The 22,414-nt window shown below is 36.1% G+C and overlaps 3 protein-coding genes and 1 long non-coding RNA gene across 4 annotated transcripts; 2 read left to right on the top strand and 2 right to left on the bottom strand.

Annotated features, from left to right (window-relative positions):
* Positions 1 to 482: 482 nt before the first annotated feature.
* On the bottom strand, positions 483 to 1,898 carry LOC104760198 (peroxidase 65). Its single transcript, XM_010483085.3, has one exon. The coding sequence runs from the start codon at positions 1,741 to 1,743 to the stop codon at positions 739 to 741; it is 1,005 nt and encodes a 334-aa protein (XP_010481387.1). The 5' UTR covers positions 1,744 to 1,898; the 3' UTR covers positions 483 to 738.
* Positions 1,899 to 2,936: 1,038 nt separating this feature from the next.
* Positions 2,937 to 3,673, top strand: LOC147921310 (uncharacterized). Its single transcript, XM_087499706.1, has 2 exons — positions 2,937 to 3,361; positions 3,601 to 3,673. The coding sequence occupies exons 1-2, from the start codon at positions 2,937 to 2,939 to the stop codon at positions 3,671 to 3,673; spliced, it is 498 nt and encodes a 165-aa protein (XP_087355832.1).
* Positions 3,674 to 5,332: 1,659 nt separating this feature from the next.
* LOC147921309 (uncharacterized) lies at positions 5,333 to 6,945 on the bottom strand. The gene is made up of 4 exons (XR_015588795.1): positions 6,803 to 6,945; positions 6,389 to 6,596; positions 6,059 to 6,203; positions 5,333 to 5,822 (listed from the first exon to the last, which is right to left on the bottom strand). It is a non-coding gene; the product is annotated as an uncharacterized LOC147921309 (long non-coding RNA).
* A 6,575-nt stretch (positions 6,946 to 13,520) lies between these two features.
* Positions 13,521 to 21,164, top strand: LOC104760197 (regulator of nonsense transcripts 1 homolog). Its single transcript, XM_010483084.3, has 29 exons — positions 13,521 to 14,267; positions 14,456 to 14,707; positions 14,786 to 14,956; positions 15,085 to 15,135; positions 15,232 to 15,324; positions 15,393 to 15,488; positions 15,601 to 15,651; positions 15,735 to 15,853; positions 15,955 to 16,063; positions 16,227 to 16,349; positions 16,429 to 16,500; positions 16,657 to 16,728; positions 16,826 to 16,892; positions 17,058 to 17,200; positions 17,272 to 17,343; positions 17,416 to 17,544; positions 17,778 to 17,933; positions 18,065 to 18,178; positions 18,266 to 18,364; positions 18,438 to 18,515; positions 18,652 to 18,786; positions 18,973 to 19,047; positions 19,130 to 19,238; positions 19,320 to 19,663; positions 19,778 to 19,825; positions 19,920 to 19,991; positions 20,147 to 20,278; positions 20,365 to 20,481; positions 20,647 to 21,164. Exons 1-29 carry the CDS (start codon positions 13,749 to 13,751, stop codon positions 20,773 to 20,775), a joined length of 3,747 nt encoding a protein of 1,248 aa, XP_010481386.2. The 5' UTR covers positions 13,521 to 13,748; the 3' UTR covers positions 20,776 to 21,164.
* The last annotated feature ends 1,250 nt before the right edge of the window (positions 21,165 to 22,414 follow it).

Here is a 22,414-nt window from a genome sequence, read left to right as displayed (position 1 = left end):
CAGTGCCGGCCCAGCAAAAAATGAAACCGAATACATAATCATTTTTTAAATAGATTTTATAAGGTAAATTTAAAAGTTGAAACAAAATTTTAAAAAATTCATGAAATATAGGCCTATTTTGGAATAATAGATAGATAAATATTAAAATTTGAGATCAAATCTTAAATTTTTTGAAAATAAGGCCTATATTTGCAATGTAAATGTTTAGTTTCAAAGCCAACTAATCATTGCAGTAGAATTGAATGAAATGACAATATTAATTCCATGTTCCATTATTCTCTCTTTTTTTTGTGTGTGCAAAGTTCCATTTTTCTCTAACTCATTCATTTTCATCCCATTTATTTTCTTGCATTTACTTTTGGAGACTTAATATTATTAATATTAATCACAGGCTTATTATTCTGTGATTTTCTGTCATTGATGTGGATTTTTTTTTGCAACAAAAAATTAGTTCAGACAAGCCAATTGGGTGGGAAAATTACTTGGAAAAATTATCAAATATCAACTATAAAATTTATATTTAACTACAATTGTTCGATATATAATATCTTTTATCTATATTTCATGGAAACATCCCATCTTGAATTATTACACGATCTTGCTTATAATACATAGTTATAAACATATATATACCACCAACCAAATCGTTTATTCTCCTCAATTAATTTCTCCTTCCACGCAAATATTTAAAAAAAACAAAAATAGTATTAGAATATTGTTATGTGTTTATTTTTCTTCTTATACGTTGAGATTATTGAAGTGGTCGCACCGACGTCTCACTTCGCCTTGTCCATCGCCCTTGACGCCGACCGTGCCTAGTTTCTCCATCGCACGTGCGAAATCCTCAAAGAATACTTTCTCGTTAATTGCGTATAGGTCCACAAATGGCTTCGTGCTATTGTCTTTAATAAGGATGTGGTCGGAAGCTAAAAGCCCTAGCCCTCGCTTTAGGTTCTTGAAGTACATGTTGTCGAATTTTCCCGGAGTCATCACGTCGTTAAACGCCGCGATTGTGTCATCCACGGTGTGGTTTTTGCAGAGATCTTTGAGAGCGGCTGCAAATCGCGGGTTGATTTCTTTATCAGCTCGTGATCCGTAGAGCCTGTCGGAGAACTCTTTGCAGTGAGAGAATCCGATGGTGTGAGCACCGCTTAACGCTACCATCTCGCGAATACTAAATCCGTTTTTCTTGAACATCCCGTGGATGTCACGAACCGTCTGGTTTGCCATGGGGACGTTTCCTCGGACTTTATGTGCTTTGGATTCGAATCCATCTTTACGACCAAGCTTTACGTCAAAGAAAGGTCCTCCCACCATCGTGACAAGGTCACGTGTGGCCTGTGCTAGGATATCAGCGCAAGACACAACACCAGGACAAGACAGCTCGAGAGCTGTCTTAATGCGAGTGACGATGTCAAAAGCATCTCCAGGGAGGGAATCGTTGAGATCATCATCACGTTCCGCTTTGTTAAACGAGTTGGTCGCTATCAAGACGGATGCATCACAACCTTCAAGGAAACAATCGTGGAAAAAGAGACGGAGTGTCCCGGCCGCAGTTGTTGGTTGTTGAAGTTGTTTGGCTGTAACGGCTTCACGCACGATCTTGTGGAAATCGGGACATGTTTTTTGGTAATAGTCCGTTCTCAAGATAGCGACATCCGCTGATATAGCTGGAGCGGCAAGGACGATGAAGAAGAGGAGAAGGAAGGGATTAGGACGACGAGAGAATTGCATATTCGACATCAAATAACCAAAGAAAATAGGAATTGAATTTGATTTCAGAGAGATGCCTACGAGGTAGACTTCTCTACGATCGATTGTCGTCAAAAAGCAATTAGAAACGAAGAAGAAGAAAGGGCCTTGCAACTATTTCATGGCTTAGGAGGTTACTAAGATGAGGCTACGTAAAGGATGGCTTCCATTTCCTTATATGTACGTGTGGTTGCTTTTCGTTCATTCTTTTCTATTTTTGTAATTTATCTATTTTTTCTATGATTTTGGTTGCTCTGAATTTTTGTTTCTTAATTTTGGCTTGGTATATTATATAAATAAACGTAACTGCTCAAAAAGGGAACTAAGGAAATTTTTTGGTTTTCCGTTATACACAAATCCTGAACTTAGAATTTGTTAAGTTGGTTCTATAAAATTTCGTATGTTCAACAAATGTGGCAGTGGTATGATAATTGGTTAATATGATGTATAAACAACCTACCACGTAAATACGTATAAAAATATAGGTTGAGTTTTTCCAAAATTATTTGAACTTTAATTAGTACATATTCCACATATTGATTTTAGATTTTATTTAGTGAATTATTTTATAAGAAAGTTCATAAACTTCATCGTGCAATACAATTAACTGTATATTAGATCATAATAAAACTGAAATTTAGTTCCATCCATTCCATCTCAATAAATAAAAAATATAATTTACATATTAAGTTAATATGCCCATTATATCAAAATTTATATGCGCATTATATCAAATATATACTTTTACTAGATTTATATGGAAAGACGTCCTATTTCCCCCTTGGAACTACCATATCGTACCGAATGTCCCTGAAACTTTGACCTCCTAATAGAACTCCTTCCAACTTATCTACTCCTTCTATTTCCCCCCAAATTCATACTTCTATGTCAATTTCCCCAATTAAATTAACCTTCTCATCTATTTCCCCATCGACATGGATTAACACGGTTTACTGTTTTAGTTAACCGACGGACAAATTTTATTAACCAAATTAAACCATTTTTAACCAATTGATGACCCGATTACAACCCGATTAGATCACTTAACCTAATCAAACCTAAAAATAAAAAAACCCAAAAATCCCCAAATCGTTTTTTCCCTTTCTCTCTCGACGAACCCTAGATCCGTAAATCGATTTTTCTTTCTTCAAATCGTTTTTTCTCTCTTGCTCTTGGCTCTTGGGATGGTGTTAGTCCCTGTTGTTAATCCACCTATTGGAGTGGAGTTCGACGGGGAAGATGAGGATCAAGATGAATTTCACATCGATAAGCTTGCGACAGATTTTACAGAAACGGAGGAATCGATTCGTCATAATGTGTACCCAGAAAGTGACGACGAGGCTCAGGGTAATGGTCGTGGTGGTGCTTCTCGTGGGGGAACACCGATTGTTCGTGGCGATGGTGTAATGTATAAAGGGCAGAGTTTCTACAACGGAATCGCGTTTAAGGAGTGTGTGACTGATTATGCACTGACAATAGGCTGTAATCTAAAGCAATACAGGTACGGTAGAGATAGAATCGGGTTTAGGTGTGTTGGTGCTAAGGGAAAATTTCAATGGAAAGTTTATGTTGCGTCTCTTCATAATGAGTCGATGTGGAGGATTACGAAGTACACGAACACCCATGGATTCTTAATGAGTCACCTACCAAGAAGCAACCAAAGCAAAAGAAAAGAATCATGCATTGTGGGATTTGTGGTGCAGTTGATATAACTGTAGGTACCACCAGAAGAAGAAGAATAAGAAGAATACAACACATGTTAGTTTTCTTTCTAAATTGATTCATTTGTGATACAACAATGGTTCTTTGTTTTATTAAATTATGGGTTATATTTGATTAAATTTGTAGGGTGGAACTCAGTGGAATCTTCTCAAGGTTGTCTCACTCAAGAGAAGTAATGTGGGATGGAGGATTAGCATAAGTAGGACTGTTTTTTTTTTTTGGTTTTATGACCTGTTTCAGAACATATCTTGTTCTGTCTTAGTATGGTCAAGTCCAATCTTTTGAACCTTACTATTAACTATGGTCGGATGTACTCTTTCCTTTTGAACATGAATGTATTTTGAAACAAGATAACATCATCTCTTAAAAACATTTTGTCTCATACAAAACCAACATAGAAAACAACATACAATGTCATCATATTAGCTTAACTAGACCAAAGATGATCATACAACCTAATACTATAACAATTATCATCCTATTCATCCTGAATTTAAATTCAGCTTTTACCTCTTCAATCCTCTCAAATATCTCTTTCTCAAGCTCCATTTCCATCTTCTTCTCAAGCTCCATTTGCAGCTCCATTTGCATCTTCTTCTCAACTTTCATTGTCTCTGATATGAACTCTTTCATTGTCTCCACCTCATCCAACAAAGCCTCATCGATCCACTTGAAAACGTGATTGTCATTCATAAGCTACATGAAACTAGTATCTTTCTTGTGTGTGTGTGAAATGGAATTTGAATGAATGATATGATGATGAACAATGGTGAAAGCAGGGTGTTTCAATTCCCCTTATGCAATTGTAGTATAAGAGGTATCAATCCTAAATGAGTGAATGCAAGCAATCATGGTGTGCAATACTTGTCTAAGTTAAGCCAATTATAGAGGGTGTTTGTCACTAACAACCTATTGCAGAATGTAAAATGCAGAATGTAAAAGTTGAATGGACAAGATACTAAATGTAATGGAACAGAATGATTATGGCAATAATAAAACTAGAACAGAGATCAAACTATAGTAATGTATGTAATGAACTAATGCAAGGAAAGTAATGAACAGGTAACTAAATGAATGCAACAGAAATGCAATTAGAATGAAATAAGAAACAAGACAAGACATACACAAATCATAAACAAGAGTTCTGGAATGAACTCGAGCAAGCACTCGATCGAGTGTAGATCGAGTGCAGGGTCGAGCTGGACAAAAACGTAAAACAGAGCAATGCAGACAAAACAGAGCAAGACAAAAGTAAATCAAACAACGATCAAACAACAGGATTTAGACTAAGAAATCAATAGACAAAGAAGGTCTTAGGGATGGATTCATGGGCTGAACTTAGATTGTGGTTATCTAACTTGATCAACAAACCTCAATCAACATGAGCTAATCTCTAGACATTAATCTCTAAGAACATGTTAATCCACTCTCATGGCAAAAACAATCAAGCTCATATATTTCTAGACTTGTTCTCACAAAGTAAAGAATCTATACAAGCAAGCATTAAGCAATATGTCAAGAATCAAACAAGACTTCTAATCTCTTAGCAAGCCTAATGATAATCTCTAGATCTAGCCTTATCTATGCACCTTAGACATTGGTGTGATGCTAAGAAGCTTGAGATCAAACCCTACCCTCTCAGTTATAGGATCAGCATTAAGAACATCCAGCCTAGAAGAGATCTACAACAATCAAGCTTGACCAAATCAAATAACCACAACATCCATCCAGCCTAAACCATCCCTAAAAGCTAAAGAAACTACTCACAATCACACATGATGAACAACAAAGTCATAAACCCATAAAAAAACGAAACTTGCATGATTAGAAAGATAAAACAAAGATCTACAATATTGGAGAAGGAATCAAACTCGAATTCTTGATACTTTGAAAGTTATGAAACAAACAAGTATTATGAATCTTGTGTTTTCTCCTTCAAAAGAGGTACAAGATCTAAGAAAATAAAAGTGTAAAAAGCATAAATCCCCAAAAGGGTAAAATACTAGGTTTGAGAATATCTAAAAAGCTGCACACTTGTGGTTGCAGGGTACAAGGTCCTTAAATAGGAAAAAGGAGGGGAAGCCCTAAAAATGCTAAAAGACAAAATAGCCAGGCGGCTCGGCCAACTCGACCCGGTGCTCGGTCGAGTGACCGGTCGAGTTGGGTTTTTCTTGTGCTCCTTCTACTCGGTCGAGTCACTCTCAGCACACTGTCGAGTGTCTGGTCGAGTGGGCAGTCGAGTGGGACTCCGGACCTTGGTTCTCCAGCCTTAACTCCTTTGCTTTCTCCTCATGATTGCTTCACTTCTCCTCAGCATTGCTTCCATGATCCTTAGGCTCCAAAATCACCTGTTTATGCAAGAAAAGATGAAAATGCAATGCAACTACACTCTAATGCAAGAACAATCCTAAAACTATGCAATAATGGTCAAAAAGGATAGCAAATGATGCAAAAGATGTGAATATATTAAGGGAAAACAGGGTAAAATATGTGAACATCACTACACCATGGACAATTCATTTGGTTATCGTTTAGAACCTTATCAATATTCATAAGCCAAATAATAAGTTCTACTTCGTATTACCTTATTTCCAGTTGCATACACACAACGAAAGTATCGTCGATTTGGGTTATGGTCGGATTTTGACATTTTGGCCACAATTGCTTCTCCACACCAACATCTCTTAGGTACACCAACAACTCTTCCTCTTTCACGGACATTTGTCGACCTGCTCGAAGACCCATAAATATTACTCATGATTTTGAGAGAAAGAGACAGAAATTTAGATCTTTTCAATTTAGATTTTTAGGGTTCTTAGTGGAGTAAGAATTTGGGGGATTTTCATTTTAAAAGAGAAGAAGAAGTAGTCGGGTCGGATTCTAAATGTTATCCGGTTATAAATTGCTTTCATACCGGTTTAAGATGGGTTTCTATCGGGTTTACTAACAAAACCGTATAAACCCAGGCGGATGGGGAAATAGACATAGAAGTATGAATTCGGGGGGAAATAGAAGGAGTAGGTAAATTAGAAGGGGTTCTATTAGGAGGTCAAAGTTCCAGAGACATTCGGTACGATATGATAGTTCCGACGGGAAAATATGACGTCTTTCCAGATCTCTACCTGTAAAGTTGCGGATATAAATACACAAATTCGCATTATAACTCCGCATGTGGTGGTAAAGTTAAGTCATTATGATAGAGATGAGAAAAAAATTAGACTAAAATGACAGACTTAACTTAAATGACATCATACATAATGAAGTTTGACATATAAACGTTATAGTAAAGTGATTTATTTGAAGCATAGGGGTGACAAAGTTATACTACCGTAAATCTACCATGAACTCATGAAGACGTAACAATAGATCTCGAGTAACAGATGTCTGCAAATATCATTGTCAAAAAATTTCAAAAACAGATGGATTCTTAATCAGAGTTAAACTCGAGAAGTTATGGGTGTTGTTTTCTGACCAAGCAACTGCATAACTCGTCAATGAATATCTATAATAGTATTTTTGCACCACTTTATACATATAAGTCCTCATAATTTCAATTACCATTGAATGTTATTGTTTTTAATATTTATTACCAAAAAATTTCAAAATCAATTATAGGTAAGATTTTAAAAGATAATGAAATCTTCCTACCTAAGTCAGCTATATATAAATATATGATTTTCTTTCACTTAATTAGAATTTATATTTGAATTATTATAGAATACATTTATTTGGTTTATTATGGTTCTTTATTTCAAAGAATTTAAACTTTTAAAAAATTTTCAAAATATTAGAAATATTTAAACTTCTTTAAATATTTCAAAAATTAAAAAATTTAAACTTTATAACATTATTAAAATATTAATAATATATTTAAACTTTTACGAATTTTAAATCTGATAAATATTTAAACTTTATAAGAAGAGTCAATCTTATAAAATGTAAATAGTTACAATCTTAATAAATATCATACTAACTCAACTAATATTAATAATACATAAAAATATTAAAAATTAAGATGATATACTACAAGTTAAAATATCTCGGGGTTATATGGCAGGACAGATTTTGTCATCTATATATATAAAGTGTAGTTTCCTCACTCCTGGTGCTGTCACGTCATCACCTCTCTCTGGTTAAGAGGCCTAATTTCGGAAGTTATCCAATTTCATTTTTCTTCTATTTTTGGGCCTAAACTTTTAAAGGTCCATTTTTTGTCATCTATATATATAAAATGTAATTTCCTCACTCCTGGTGTTGTCACGTCATCACCTCTTTCTGGTTAAGAGGCCTAATTTCGGAAGTTATCCAATTTCATTTTTCTTCTATTTTTGGGCCTAAACTTTTAAAGGTCCATTTTTTGTTTGCCATGGAAGTTCATTTTTTGTTTGCCGTGGAAGTCCAATTTCATTTTTCTTCTATTTGTGGGCCTAAACTTTTAAAGGTCCATATTTAAACTTCTTTAAATATTTCAAAAATTAAAAAATTTAAACTTTATAACATCATTAAATTATTAATAATATATTTAAACTTTTACGAATTTTAAATCTGATAAATATTTAAACTTTATAAGAAGAGTCAATCTTATAAAATGTAAATAGTTACAATCTTAATAAATATCATACTAACTCAACTAATATTAATAATACAAAAAAATATTAAAAATTAAGATGATATACTACAAGTTAAAATATCTCGGGGTTATATGGCGGGACAGATTTTGTCATCTATATATATAAAGTGTAGTTTCGTCACTCCTAGTGTTGTCACGTCATCACCTCTTTCTGGTTAAGAGGCCTAATTTCAGAAGTTATCCAATTTTATTTTTCTTCTATTTTTGGGCTTAAACTTTTAAAGGTCCATTTTTTGTCATCTATATATATAAAATGTAATTTCCTCACTCCTGGTGTTGTCACGTCATCACCTCTTTCTGGTTAAGAGGCCTAATTTCGGAAGTTATCCAATTTCATTTTTCTTCTATTTTTGGGCCTAAACTTTTAAAGGTCCATTTTTTGTTTGCCGTGGAAGTTCATTTTTTGTTTGCCGTGGAAGTCCAATTTCATTTTTCTTCTATTTTTGGGCCTAAACTTTTAAAGGTCCATATTTAAACTTCTTTAAATATTTCAAAAATTAAAAAATTTAAACTTTATAGCATCATTAAATTATTAATAATATATTTAAACTTTTACGAATTTTAAATCTGATAAATATTTAAACTTTATAAGAAGAGTCAATCTTATAAAATGTAAATAGTTACAATCTTAATAAATATCTTACTAACTCAACTAATATTAATAATACAAAAAAATATTAAAAATTAAGATGATATACTACAAGTTAAAATATCTCGGGGTTATATGGCGGGACAGATTTTGTCATATATATATATATATAAAGTGTAGTTTCCTCACTCCTGGTGCTGTCACGTCATCACCTCTTTCTGGTTAAGAGGCCTAATTTCGGAAGTTATCCAATTTCATTTTTTTTCTATTTTTGGGCCTAAACTTTTAAAGGTCCATTTTTTGTTTGCCGTGGAAGTCTAACCCTTCCCTATCCTCCATTCAGCCGTTCTCTGAATTGCGACCTCAACCGTCTCTCCCCTTCTAGATTAAGTTTACCATCAATCTCAAATTAATGGTTGCCACTCCACACCCTTTCACTGCCTCTCCTGTCTTTCTTCTCCATAGTAACGGTTTCGTGTTTAATGGCCATTCATGAGCGTCAATGATCTATCTTTTCATTCAACACCCACTACGCTTTCTTCAATTGTCGTAAGTTTTAGTCCTATATAATGTTGTCGCTTACAATTTCATGCTTCTAAGATTGTACTTTCTCTCTTACTTTACTCTTGAATAACATGGATTCCACCTTCGTTTCATTCGCAAATCTCAAAGCTGGTCGTCGGAAGGATGCTTCGTCATTGGCCTGCCCGTAACATTAAAAAAGGTGGCCAAGTCATGGGCGTTGATTTCCTACTCATAGATGAGAAGGTATAAATCATCTTTAGTTTTCCTTATCTTTTTCTGTTTTAGTCAACTTTATCTAATTTTCAATTGTTTTGCAGAGTATTGTCATCCAAGGGTGATCAATTTTTCTGTGTTGGCATTTTTTAATCTGGTTCTTTCGATTTGCTGTGTTTAGAGGCGAGACTAAACATTCAACCTAAGACCACTAGCAATGCATCCACTAGCAGCAATAAGCAAGTACCAAGATCTAATAGAAAAATGCATTTCAAGTGGAAATGTGGAGGCACACTACATCAAAGGAATCCATGAGTGTTCTCACAACAACAACACAAAAGAAGGGTCGGAACACTTGAAAAAGGTAGCAGAAGGTAATTATGCAAACGGTATTTACCTTTACGGGATTGTGAAGTTGTGCAGGGGTGATACTAAGGAAGGCCAATTGTGGCTGGATAAACTAGGCTGGAAAGAAAATAAAGCAAAGGGTGATCAATGCTGGAAAAATAACAAGAAGTCCTTACACAAAATCATTGTGCAAAAATTACAATGCTACTTCACTACATTGAGAGAAGTTCAACCAACCATCATCTGTAGCTTCACTAACATGGAAAATAGATGCCCTCATTGCTACTACTACAAACAAATAGTCAAATTTGTCTTCTTCTTTTAGCTAAACGATCGACAATATGGTTTATGACTGTTGTCATCCTTTAATAATGATCTATATTTCCAATGTAAGAATTCTTTACAAGTTCTTTTATTCAAATGTTATGTTGATGTGTCCAATCTCAAATAATTGAAAATACAACAAAAAAGAAAACAACTTATTGAAAACAATAGCGCAGCATGCCAACATAAGTCAAAAGATATTACAAACAACTATGAACAGGAGGATAAAGATATTAGCAAAATGGTGTTTACCTATAAGATATAAAATTGTTATGCACAAAGAACAACTTCAAAGAAAAATACAGTAAACAAAAGCAAGGTCGCAAAAGTACAAAAGGGAAGACCGATCAAAATATGGGAATCAAGAAAAAAAAACAGGATGAAGGTAACGAAACTAAAACAAAGTAAACCTAATTTGACACATCTATCACCAAACTAAAAAAAAGGTAAGAGATGCAGACACTAACAAACCACAAAAGAGACGCTAAAAAAGATTAGTAAATGAAATCGAGCCAAAGCCAATGCTCCCGAAAAGTAGCAAAAAACAGCATAACCAATAGTATTTTCAGAAGCAATACATACACAAACAAAATTCCACAAAAGAAACAAAAAAAATCGAAAAGAGAAAATCAGAAAACAGAGTAAATCCAGCCAAATACTAAAATGGTCCTAATGAAACTAAATTTACAGCCACCTTCTTAAAAGAGTCGATTACTTAATTAGAGAATGAAATGTACACATGGGAGATCCAGTTAACACAGACGGTCAACGAACTAACCAGGAGAGCACTAATTATCCACCACCAATTCGAAGGTAAGACAAAACCTTCCCAAAGGCGCCAAAAAAAATAAAGTTTTCTGTATTGACGCAATGAATGCTTCAAAACGAAGAACGCCCATCAAAATAAGATCTACAAGCCTACTACTATCCTTTGGATCGAAATATTGATACACACCATTCCATCCAACAACCGATCTACGATAAAGAAGAAAAAACACAACTACAAGACACGAGCTATTTCCCAAAAGGACAAATACATCCTCAAATCGATAAAACCCAATCTAGACCCAAAACACCACTACACTTAAAGGCCTAAACGGATATTTGGACCCAATCAATGTAAGGAAAAAAAATAATATATATATATATATACACCCGAATGTACGTAAATTAAAAAACTTAGAAAAGATTACTAACTTACAAACTTTGTAACACAATCACAAAAAAACAAACGGATAACAGGGAAAAAAAACAATGCAAAAAAAATAATTACATCCAGAAATCAACTTATACATCATAATCTACAAATATGCAATTTATATAACTACCAAGAAAATAGCAACCAAGATATAAAGAGAAAATAATAAAACACTTTATAAATATCCACCAAAAAAACACATATCACACTCTAATCAAACTCCCCCGCCAAGCACAGGCCAAATACTAGACAATGACAAAATGACAAATAATAATACATTAATCACAACTAACAAATACATCAAAACAACAATTTTAAAAACACAATGTTAACTTCTCATCATAATTATTTTTAAAAAACATTTTAAAACACACAAAAGATTATCTCAAATTTTGAAAAGAAAAAAAACACACTAAATTATACTTACTGGGAAACCTATTTTTTAAAAAAAATATCCAACAAACAACATAAGCACCCAAATCAAATACAAAAACAGACATAAAGATGAATTTACATAACCAAACAATAATATACACAACAAAACCCCCAAATACACTTTCATCTAACTCTCGCGCGTAGCGCGGATCAATTGCTAGTATTAATATAAATTAAATATTATTAATTCGTTGCTACATGGCTAAAACGTCATTTCATTCTTTTGTTAACACTATCGATATTAGAGAAATAAACATATCTAATTAAGTTGATTAAATTCATATTATGTAAAAAATAAAACATTTCATGGTATTATGTGGGTTAAATCATAAAATTAACAATTATTGTACAATTATAATACTAAACAAAGCAAACAAATACAACTTATAATTATAATTTTTTGTTACAAATAAATTGCCCTGCAGTATAACGGATCCGAATCTAGTGTGTTAATATAAGTTAAGAAAAAGTGTGTGCATGGAAGTTTTGTGAGACAATTTCCCAATAGAGTAGAAGAAGGTAGAGCTTTATCTAGGAGACTTTGTAAAAATATATTTGCAAGGAATTTAGTGCAACTGACTGCTTTGTCAATCGGAGTTAATCTCCATCCGCAAGATATGATGCAATGACATCAGAGGATCATGGAAGATTTACGTGAAATCTGATCTGGCCAAAACTTAATGGGGAGCTTCATGAATCATGCTGGGGCATCAATGGTGGGATTAAGAATCCAATGGTTAATTGTTGATTTCATGTGTTTCTCAAGACAAATACTGTATAAGGTTCTTTGAGTATAAGCGATATAAGGTTATATATATAGAGAAACTAAATTAAAATATTGGCATCGACCAAATAAATACATCGCTATTTCTTGTCTTCAAAACGCATTGTTACAATGATTTATTATAAAAGTAATTTTTTTTAAAAAAAGGTGCATAGTTACATCAAGATTTGGAGTCGTCGTACAATTATGATACCAATTATGACTATATAGTATATAGTGGCAAGAAATGAATCTGTATATGCAGAACCAATACAAATTCTAGCATCAAAAGAAAAATAACTCAAATCCTCAGAGATATCAACACCTTATAAAAACAAGTGATGAGATGTAAAAGTATGGTTTTGAGTAAATAGCTCAATTTATCTAAACATCTTCACTCAAAACCACAAGTGATGAGATCTAAAAAGTCTGGTTTTCCACCTAGCGACGGAGGTGAACGAGTTGGTCCAACGTGACCACACGGAAGGACCATAAGGTATGAAGAACACTCGAAACAAATCCAAGGAAAAACAACAAGGACAATCACAAGCATAGGACGGCTAAATGCTATAGCTTCCCATGGCAAAACTGGAATAAGAACCTACAGTCTAAATAAACTATCTACACTCCAAAGACCAGAGTTAGTGACATAGATTATTAGAACTGTACATTCATAGGGAATGCAAATCTTGTTCCACTTAGGTGTTGATTGGTTCTCCCACTACCTCTAGTAAACACAACCATTTTAAAACGCTAAATTAGTCATTAAAAACTTTTAATAACACTTGAAACTGCATCAGTCAGTTTCCGCAATTTTCCGTAACCACAACAGTAAAAACTAGTCAGCCCTTAATTTGGAAGAATGTTTTACTCAAACCCCTTTTTTATTTGTCTCTAACTTACCACTTTTACTCTAGTTCGGCCACCGTGTCCGACGAAAAGTGTTAAACGGTTAAACCTAACGAGAAAGGGCCCAAAACGTAAAGCCCATAACACATAGACCACGGCGCGTGTAAACAACGCACACCTTATTATTATTATTTTTTTTTCCCACGCGCCCCTCTTTCTTCTTCTCTCTAGCCTTATTTTTTCTTTTTGTAAGGGTCCGTTTTCACTTGTGCATAACCCTAGCCCTAACTCTCTCGTTCGTACTGGAGAAAAAAAAAAAAAAAGCAATTGAAGAAGAGACGAGTCAAAGAGCGACACGATCGTAACCAGGGAGCTTGATTTCTCCCCAGATTCTTTTCTAATGGATTCTCAACAGAGCGATCTCTTTGACACCGTATCGCAGCCTGACACGGTGGCCGACGCGTATAACTTTTTGGAATTCGATACTCAAGGTGATTCGGAGTTTGATTACCCGGAGTTTGGATCACCGACGGCATGGCCTACCCCGTCTGATTCTATTTCAATCGTTGACGCTTCCGATCGTGGTGGAGGAGGAGCTGCCGCGGATCATCATTCCGAGGCTTCGTCACCTTCTTCCCTCTCTGCCGGTGCCGGGAATGGTGCAAAAGCGGGACGTGGTGGTGTTAGTAGTACTAGTCAGGTTGATGCATTGGCCGCTGGTATCGGAAATTTGAACTTCGAGGAGACTGGAGATGATGATGGTTTCGATTATGGTCAGAATGATTTCACGGAGCACGCTTGTAAGTATTGTGGTATCTCGAACCCTGCTTGCGTGGTTAGGTGTAATGTGGCTTCCTGTAGAAAGTGGTTCTGCAATTCAAGGGGGAACACCTCGGGCTCGCATATTGTGAATCATCTGGTTAGTAATCTGTTTATTTCTTTCTCGTCCTCCCTTTGTGGAATTCATTTAATGGACGTGTTGTGGTTAAGGCTGGTGGTATTATGTATCTAGTTTGGTTTGTTTACTGCACCATTGTTATGAGATATGATTACTTCTGTAATTTACCCTTTTAAACAATATTTCCTTCTGTTGGTTATATTTTTAAGGTTCGAGCTAAACACAAGGAAGTTTGTCTCCATAGAGACAGTCCACTAGGGGAAACAATTCTTGAATGCTACAACTGTGGGTGTCGAAATGTCTTTCTCCTCGGTTTCATCTCAGCAAAGACAGACAGTGTCGTCGTCCTTCTCTGTAGAGATCCTTGTTTAAATGTTAATGCCCTCAAGGATATGAACTGGGACCTAAGTCAGTGGTGTCCCTTGATTGACGATAGGTGTTTCCTCCCCTGGCTTGTTAAGGTTAGTTTCTGTCCTTGCATTTTTCTTCTTTTGAAGACATGCTCATGTGAGAGCTATTATTAACTCTTGTTTTTACAGGTCCCATCAGAGCAGGAACAGCTGCGGGCACGCCAAATTAGCGCACAGCAAATAAACAAGATAGAGGAATTATGGAAGACAAATCCGGATGCTACTCTTGAAGACCTTGAAAAACCTGGTGTAGACGATGAACCTCAGCCTGTTCAACCTAAGTATGAAGATGCATATCAGGTATAGATTTTCTCTGCCTTATATTGAAAAATAGTAACTCTTTGTTAGAGTAACCGCAAATTCATCATGCCAATTTACTGTCAGTCTTAGTATTATTCTTTACACTTATCCTTTCTGGTGGTTTGCAGTATCAAAATGTGTTTGCACCTCTAATCAAGCTTGAAGCAGACTATGACAAGGTGTGTATTTAGTAATTCATAGTTTTTTTGGGGATTATTTTTCATGTCCCATTTCTACTTGTTATGTTGGGGCTTATCATCTTGATTCTGCTGTAGATGATGAAAGAGTCTCAAAGCAAGGAAAACCTCACAGTTCGGTGGGATATTGGTCTTAACAAGAAGCGTGTTGCATACTTCGTCTTCCCGAAGGTGGTTAAAATCTAGTGGTCGCTATTGAGATTTATTAGAACATTTCCCGATTTGAACTTTTGATGCAGGAGGAAAATGAATTACGATTGGTTCCGGGTGATGAACTACGTCTGCGCTACTCAGGAGATGCTGCTCATTCAGCCTGGCAATCAGTTGGACATGTGGTATACTTCTTTCTCGGTTTTGTTAGGTTTACATAATATTTGTTCTGTTAGTAGGGTGGACCCTGTAATTGATATAGTGTTTAGGTCCTTAACGATTTTAAAAATCCTCCAGATCAAGCTAACGGCACAAGAGGAGGTTGCTCTTGAACTCCGAGCTAATCAGGTTAGTTTATTTCCATTGTTAGTTAGCTTTGCTCTTGACATCAACATGTAGAGATATGTTCAAGCTTACATACTCGTCTGCAGGGAGTTCCTATTGACGTGAACCATGGATTCAGTGTTGATTTTGTTTGGAAAAGTACAAGCTTTGATCGAATGCAGGGAGCAATGAAGAACTTTGCGGTAGATGAAACAAGTGTGAGTGGGTAAGTTAGTCAACGGAAAGCCTTTCTCCTTCTTGGTGCGTGTCCCTTTGTCACTTCATGCTAATTTAACCACTAAATCACTCTGTTTGTATTCGTTGAAGTTATATTTACCATCAGTTGCTCGGACATGAAGTTGAGGCGCAGATGGTTCGTAACACACTACCTAGACGTTTTGGGGTACCTGGTCTTCCAGAACTGAATGCATCTCAGGTAATCAATTGCTTTCAAGTTCACAAAGAATGTTTCTCGTAATTGTCGTCTTGAAACTTTCAGAATCGTTTTGGATCCCATTTGCTTTGGTAACAAAATGAGTAATTAATATCTGTTATCTATAAAACGGATTTATAACAGGTTCTATCGTATCATTGAGCAGGTTAATGCGGCAAAAAGTGTCCTTCAGAAGCCCATCAGCTTGATCCAAGGTCCACCTGGCACGGGTAAAACTGTGACTTCTGCAGCAATTGTGTATCACATGGCAAAACAGGGCCAGGGACAGGTAAAGCTGATTTTTATCGCCCTCCTTCAGATGCTTTTTGTAAGTTGACTACCAGATATTTATTATTACTGCGTGACAGGTTCTCGTTTGTGCCCCAAGTAATGTTGCTGTAGACCAACTAGCTGGAAAAATTAGTGCTACTGGTTTAAAGGTAAACTCTTGAACCTCCGCGGTCCAGTTTTTCTATAAAAGGTTCTCGGAAGACGGTTGATACTCCTATTTATTTATTCTTTTGAAGGTTCCCGCCATCAAATTTTATTTAAGAGTATACTGCTTCTTTTGAATCTTTCTACTACTCTGATGTCAGGTTGTTCGCCTTTGTGCAAAATCAAGGGAAGCTGTAAGTTCTCCTGTAGAGCATTTAACCCTTCACTACCAGGTTAGTAAACTTGGGGACACGCTGTAACGCTCTGATTCATTCTGTCCCTCTTATCTTCTTTTCTTTGAAGATAATTCATATAAGTGGTTGCTTTTAGGTACGACATTTGGACACATCTGAGAAGAGCGAGCTGCATAAGCTACAGCAGTTGAAAGATGAACAAGGTCCCGCATTTTCAACTTGTTGACATCTTCGAATTTTCATTTACATTTCTATTGCCAGTTTCTTGTAATTGATCTGATGAAATTTCTTGTTGTGCTTGCACCCTGTGACAATTGAAGTGATCATAGCTTTTATACTATTTGCTTTTTGTATTTTATTATCACTAGGTGAGCTGTCGAGCAGTGATGAAAAGAAATACAAAAACTTGAAAAGAGCAACAGAACGTGAGATAACCCAGAGTGCTGATGTCATATGCTGCACGTGTGTTGGTGCTGCGGATCTTCGGTTGTCAAACGTTAGATTTAAACAGGTTAGCAATATTTACTTACTATTGAGCATCTTTAATTGTATGGAAACTGATACGCCGTTCCTTTCTGATAGGTACTTATTGATGAGTCTACTCAAGCAACAGAACCTGAGTGCCTTATTCCTTTGGTCCTTGGAGTAAAACAGGTATTAGGGTTCCAGTGAACTGACTTGTTATCATTATCTGCTATTGGTTGCTAACAGAAGTTTCTGGTCTAGGTTGTTCTTGTTGGTGATCATTGTCAGCTTGGCCCCGTCATTATGTGCAAGAAAGCAGCTCGTGCTGGCTTGGCACAGTCTCTCTTTGAACGACTTGTGCTTCTTGGTATCAAACCAATCAGATTGCAGGTACTATATCAAACACTCAGCTCTAACGTAGCAGATTTCACCACTTAAAATGGAATTTTATTTGATAATATTCTCATTTTATTTATAAAAAAAACTATTTACAATTTTCTGATAATTATTTTCTCGTTCTTGTGATGCTTCACAGTGAATAAGGAAGATACTATCTTATATTTCCCTTTCACTGTGTGTACGACTCCTCACTTAATATTTTCATATCATATTCTTCATTTCAGGTTCAATATCGTATGCATCCAGCTTTGTCCGAGTTCCCATCTAACAGCTTCTATGAAGGAACTCTACAGAATGGAGTCACAATTATTGAGAGGCAAACAACAGGGATTGATTTCCCATGGCCTATGCCTAACCGGCCCATGTTTTTCTATGTTCAGGTATCAAATCACAGTGGAATAGTTTTGAACGATTTATGGTAAATCAGATCCATTGGCCTGGCACCCAACTTCAGGAACTCATTTTAAACAAGCCTAATATTAGTCTTCACTTCTCGTCTTTTAATTTGTAGCTGGGACAAGAGGAGATCAGTGCTAGTGGAACATCGTATCTTAATAGAACTGAGGCTGCTAATGTGGAGAAACTTGTGACTGCTTTCTTAAAGAGTGGAGTTGTCCCCAGTCAGGTGAGTGTACTGAGATCCTTAACTAATTTCTAGTATAATTTCTTTCGGTATCTGTTGACGTTATCAAATTATGCTCATGTTTATCAGATTGGTGTGATAACTCCATATGAGGGACAAAGGGCATACATTGTTAATTACATGGCAAGAAATGGTTCTCTCCGACAGCAACTTTACAAGGAAATTGAGGTAGTATTATCAAGGTCTGTTAACAAGGTTTATTTGATCCTATCATTTATTTAACCGTCTCTCGAATCTACAGGTTGCCAGTGTTGATTCTTTTCAAGGAAGGGAAAAAGATTACATCATATTGTCCTGTGTGAGAAGTAACGAGCATCAGGTGTGTATTGTACTTTTCCTTTTATAATACTCTACAGTTCGTACTTTGTTTAATGATTTTCCTGTTTCATGTGGTACATTACTTATAAAAAACATTGTTGGAAATGACATGTAACTACTGGTTATATGGTTTTCAGGGCATTGGATTCCTTAATGATCCACGGAGGCTCAACGTTGCACTTACGCGTGCTCGTTATGGAATAGTTATTCTCGGAAACCCGAAGGTTCTTAGTAAACAGCCTCTGTGGAATGGATTGTTGACACATTACAAGGTATGTAGGGGGAATGAGTTATTTTACTCTGTGGAATGGATAGTTGTCTTCACCATTTGTTGCCACTCAACTGTTACAATCTGTTCTTGTGAACTTTTGGGATGTTTCCTTTCGAGTCCAGAATTGATTAGAGAAATATGACTGTATGATACTATATTGAGTACTTTGTTTTCCTTTAATTGGCAGGAACACGAGTGTTTGGTCGAAGGACCTCTTAATAATTTAAAGCAGAGCATGGTACAGTTTCAGAAACCAAGAAAGGTACCAAATGAACCTCTATGTCGGTCAATCTAGATTACAGTGACATGCAATATGAACTTTAATCCTCTTTCGTCCTTGTTAGATTTACAATGATCGGAGGCTAATTTATGGTGGTGGCGCTGGCATGATGGGAAATGATAATTTTGGTTCGGGTAATCCTAATGCTGACAGAAGAGGCAGTCGAGGAAGGGGTAAATGTTCAGTATTCCTTTTGTGTCTTGTGTTGTTTAAATGTGCTTTAGGCATTCATATTGAAATCTTCTATCTATCAGCTGGTGGTTCCTATCTTCCTTCTGGCCCACCTAATGGTGCTAGACCTGGACTACACCCAGCTGGCTACCCGATGCCTAGGGTTCCACTTTCACCCTTTCCCGGTGGTCCTCCTTCTCAGCCATACGCTATTCCAACTCGTGGACCTGTGGGTGTTGTTCCTCATGCTCCTCAACCTGGAAATCATGGTTTTGGAGCTGGTCGTGGGACTTCAGTTGGAGGCCATCTTCCGCACCAACAAGCTACCCAACATAATGTTGGAACTATTGGCCCTAATCTAAACTTCCCGCTTGATAGTCCAAATAGCCAGCCTTCACCTGTTGGTCCGCTATCCCAACCTGGATATGTAAATACTGCCTGGATCTCTTTCAAAGTTTATTACTTTCATCTAATTTTTGATGCATTAGACCTCGGTTTTTTTGTTTTATTCTGGATCATGACGTGCTAGTTACCTCTCCAGGGTAGCCAAGCATTCAGGGATGGATTTTCTATGGGTGGCATATCACAGGTTGTCTTCTTATATAATGTTATTTTGTGATTCAGTCGCAGTGTATTATACCTATTTTTCTGTAATCTAATCTCATTATTACCAATACCATCAGGATTTCTTGAGTGATGATGTTAAGAGCCAGGGATCTCATGGTCCTTACGACATGGCTGACTTTTCTACACAGGTGCAGTGTCTCTTCGTAGCCATTTGAAATTTCATACTTTGGATATGATAATGGGATAAGCATATTTTCTCTTTTTTAGTGTCGTTCCTAGGATCACTACCTTTTTTCGCGATGGCTGTATTTCTAAACTTCTGGACCATAATTGTTTTTGGTAGGCCTCACAAGGTGGATATGCTGTTGATTACGCCACACAAGGAGCACATGGGGCGTTTCCTGGAAACTTCATGAACCAGAATTCTCAAGGTGGCTATTCTCGTTTCAGCGGAAATAATGATTTCATGTCTCAGGTTTGTTTCACGTTACCTTTCTTTCTAAGACAGTTTTTTTTAATATTCTTACACCCTTATCTGAGCCGTGTTTTTTGCATATGCAGGAGTACATGGCACATGGAGGTCAAGGTCTTTTCACCCAAGCTGGCTTTATCGACACATCCCAGGATGATGGACAACAAAATCCTTTTGGTGTGAACAATCCTAATCTCCAGTCTCAGGTTTGTCCTTCTGATGTGAACAATCCTAAAACTTGATTCTTTGTTTGCGTCTACGTATACAATTAGCAAACATTTGAGGATTTACTTGTCTTCGCTTTCTTTATCTATATTTACACATTTCTGGTTAAAAGATGCTAACGACTCTTGTCTAAAACTCCGGCTCAGGGTCTCCCAAATTCGCTTTACTCGCAGCCTTTCTCACACTACAACACACAGCCACTAAACCTTTCAGGCCCACAGCAATCTCAACCTAACCAGACGTCACAAAACCCAAAACATCCTTACAATGGCTGAGGGTGAGAAAGACAAAACTTCGATGCAACGGGTTTATAAACTCTTTTGCAAATACACCGGCTTGGTTCCATGCTGTCACGGGTCCAAAACAAACATCTGGTGACTTCCGGTTGCTTGCAAGGTATTATGTGCCTTTTTGGCTCGCCTAAACACAGCAACAGGTAAATGGTTATGCAGAGAAACAGGTACCTAAGTAGTAAGCCTGGGGGAAAAAGTATTTGGTCCGTAAATCCTTTGGGCTTGTATGTTTTTGGTTTTTGTTTTTACCGTGTATTATTAAAATACGCTCAGATGCTCTATTATTGTAGTCAGATATCTGAAGCCTACCCATAGTTAAACCTGGTGGTGGTGTTTGGTGATATTGATATGATTACAAGCTTTTTGCTTTACATATGGTTTTTGAATATTTTATTGTCGGTTTGTCTGAAATTATTGATTCGGTATATGTGCAAGTTTTTGTTCGGGATCCGTCCATGGCTTTATGAAGTTGTCCCATTTTGGATTTCAAAGTTTCTCGTTAACACTGATGAAAACTTTAATACGGTCTAGGTTTAGATTAAGATTCGAATTTATATCCTCGAATATATCCTCAAGTTTAAAGTTAATATATCCGAGGTTGGTCTGGTATGATTTGTTTTTTTTTGGCTTTGGTCAAGGTTGTTTGGATAAAGAAAATAGCCGACATGGTTTTTTTTCCTTTTTGGTTTGATGAAAATGGATTGGGCTAATAGTCACGAAAACGTTAGATTTTGTTTGGACGGACTATTCGTGTGTTAGATGGGGTTCTTCGTGATCTTGAACACATGTCATGACGAACATGCGACGGTGATGAATTAGACTCATTGTTGGGTCCACAAGTGTAAACGTTTTCCCGAACGACACGAAACGCTCTTTTGTATTTCTGGTTTAACCTCAAACAGACAAGAAACCCTCGAGGCTTTTAGCTTTGGCTTTTAATTCAAATACAAAACATACAGAGAGACACAAAAATGGAAGAGACTCTCTCTCTCACGGACTGGAATATAGTTTTTCTTTGAAGTGAAAAAAAATAAAAAATATCCCGAAATGTGTAGATAGATGCCGTGAACTTTAGACGTGCTTACTCGATTCAGGGATATAGTTGGCCCTTTTAAATCAATCTCTTAAATTTTCCCCTAAATATTGGCTTTTGTCACGCCTCATATTTCCTCTTTTTAAACTACTGAAACATGCCAAAAAAGGAAAATAATTTGGAATTTAATCATATACAGTAGCTCAATATTTTGTTCTTAATCTTATCTAACAATTTATTCGAGTATATATAAGGATTGATATGAATCGATGGAGTAAACCGTCGTCTCTAATATTTTAAACCAAATTGGATTTTTTTTTTCTGTCAACAACTAAATTAGAGATATACATATATTTTTTTGTCAACAACTAAATTAGATATTTTTTGGACTCAATTCTTTAATTTTGGTTTTCCTACGATATTATTATCTTTGACCCGCCTCAAGTATTTTAAGTCTCAAGATATTATAGTACGGACAAAAGAAATTTTGTAACGGTTGCATCACACACACCTGCAGACTCAGAAGGGGTAGTCTCGTGATTTGTGGGAATAAAAAAAAACAAAGGGCATTTTGATTAACTCAAGTCA

The sequence above is a fragment of the Camelina sativa genome, chromosome 18, assembly GCF_030686135.1.
Source record: "Camelina sativa cultivar CO46 ecotype springtype chromosome 18, ASM3068613v1".
NCBI classification, from domain to species: domain Eukaryota; kingdom Viridiplantae; phylum Streptophyta; class Magnoliopsida; order Brassicales; family Brassicaceae; genus Camelina; species Camelina sativa.
This window is presented reverse-complemented; position numbering and strand designations above follow the sequence as displayed.

Coding starts and splice junctions, on each gene's coding strand:
- LOC104760198 (XM_010483085.3), bottom strand. CDS start 1,743: ATGTCGAATATGCAATTCTCTCGTCGTCCTAATCCCTTCCTTCTCCTC.
- LOC147921310 (XM_087499706.1), top strand. CDS start 2,937: ATGGTGTTAGTCCCTGTTGTTAATCCACCTATTGGAGTGGAGTTCGAC. Junction 3,362..3,600: donor TCGATGTGGAGGATTACGAA/GTACACGAACAC, acceptor TTAAATTTGTAG/GGTGGAACTCAGTGGAATCT.
- LOC104760197 (XM_010483084.3), top strand. CDS start 13,749: ATGGATTCTCAACAGAGCGATCTCTTTGACACCGTATCGCAGCCTGAC. Junction 15,136..15,231: donor TTGAAGCAGACTATGACAAG/GTGTGTATTTAG, acceptor ATTCTGCTGTAG/ATGATGAAAGAGTCTCAAAG. Junction 16,350..16,428: donor CAAAACAGGGCCAGGGACAG/GTAAAGCTGATT, acceptor ACTGCGTGACAG/GTTCTCGTTTGTGCCCCAAG.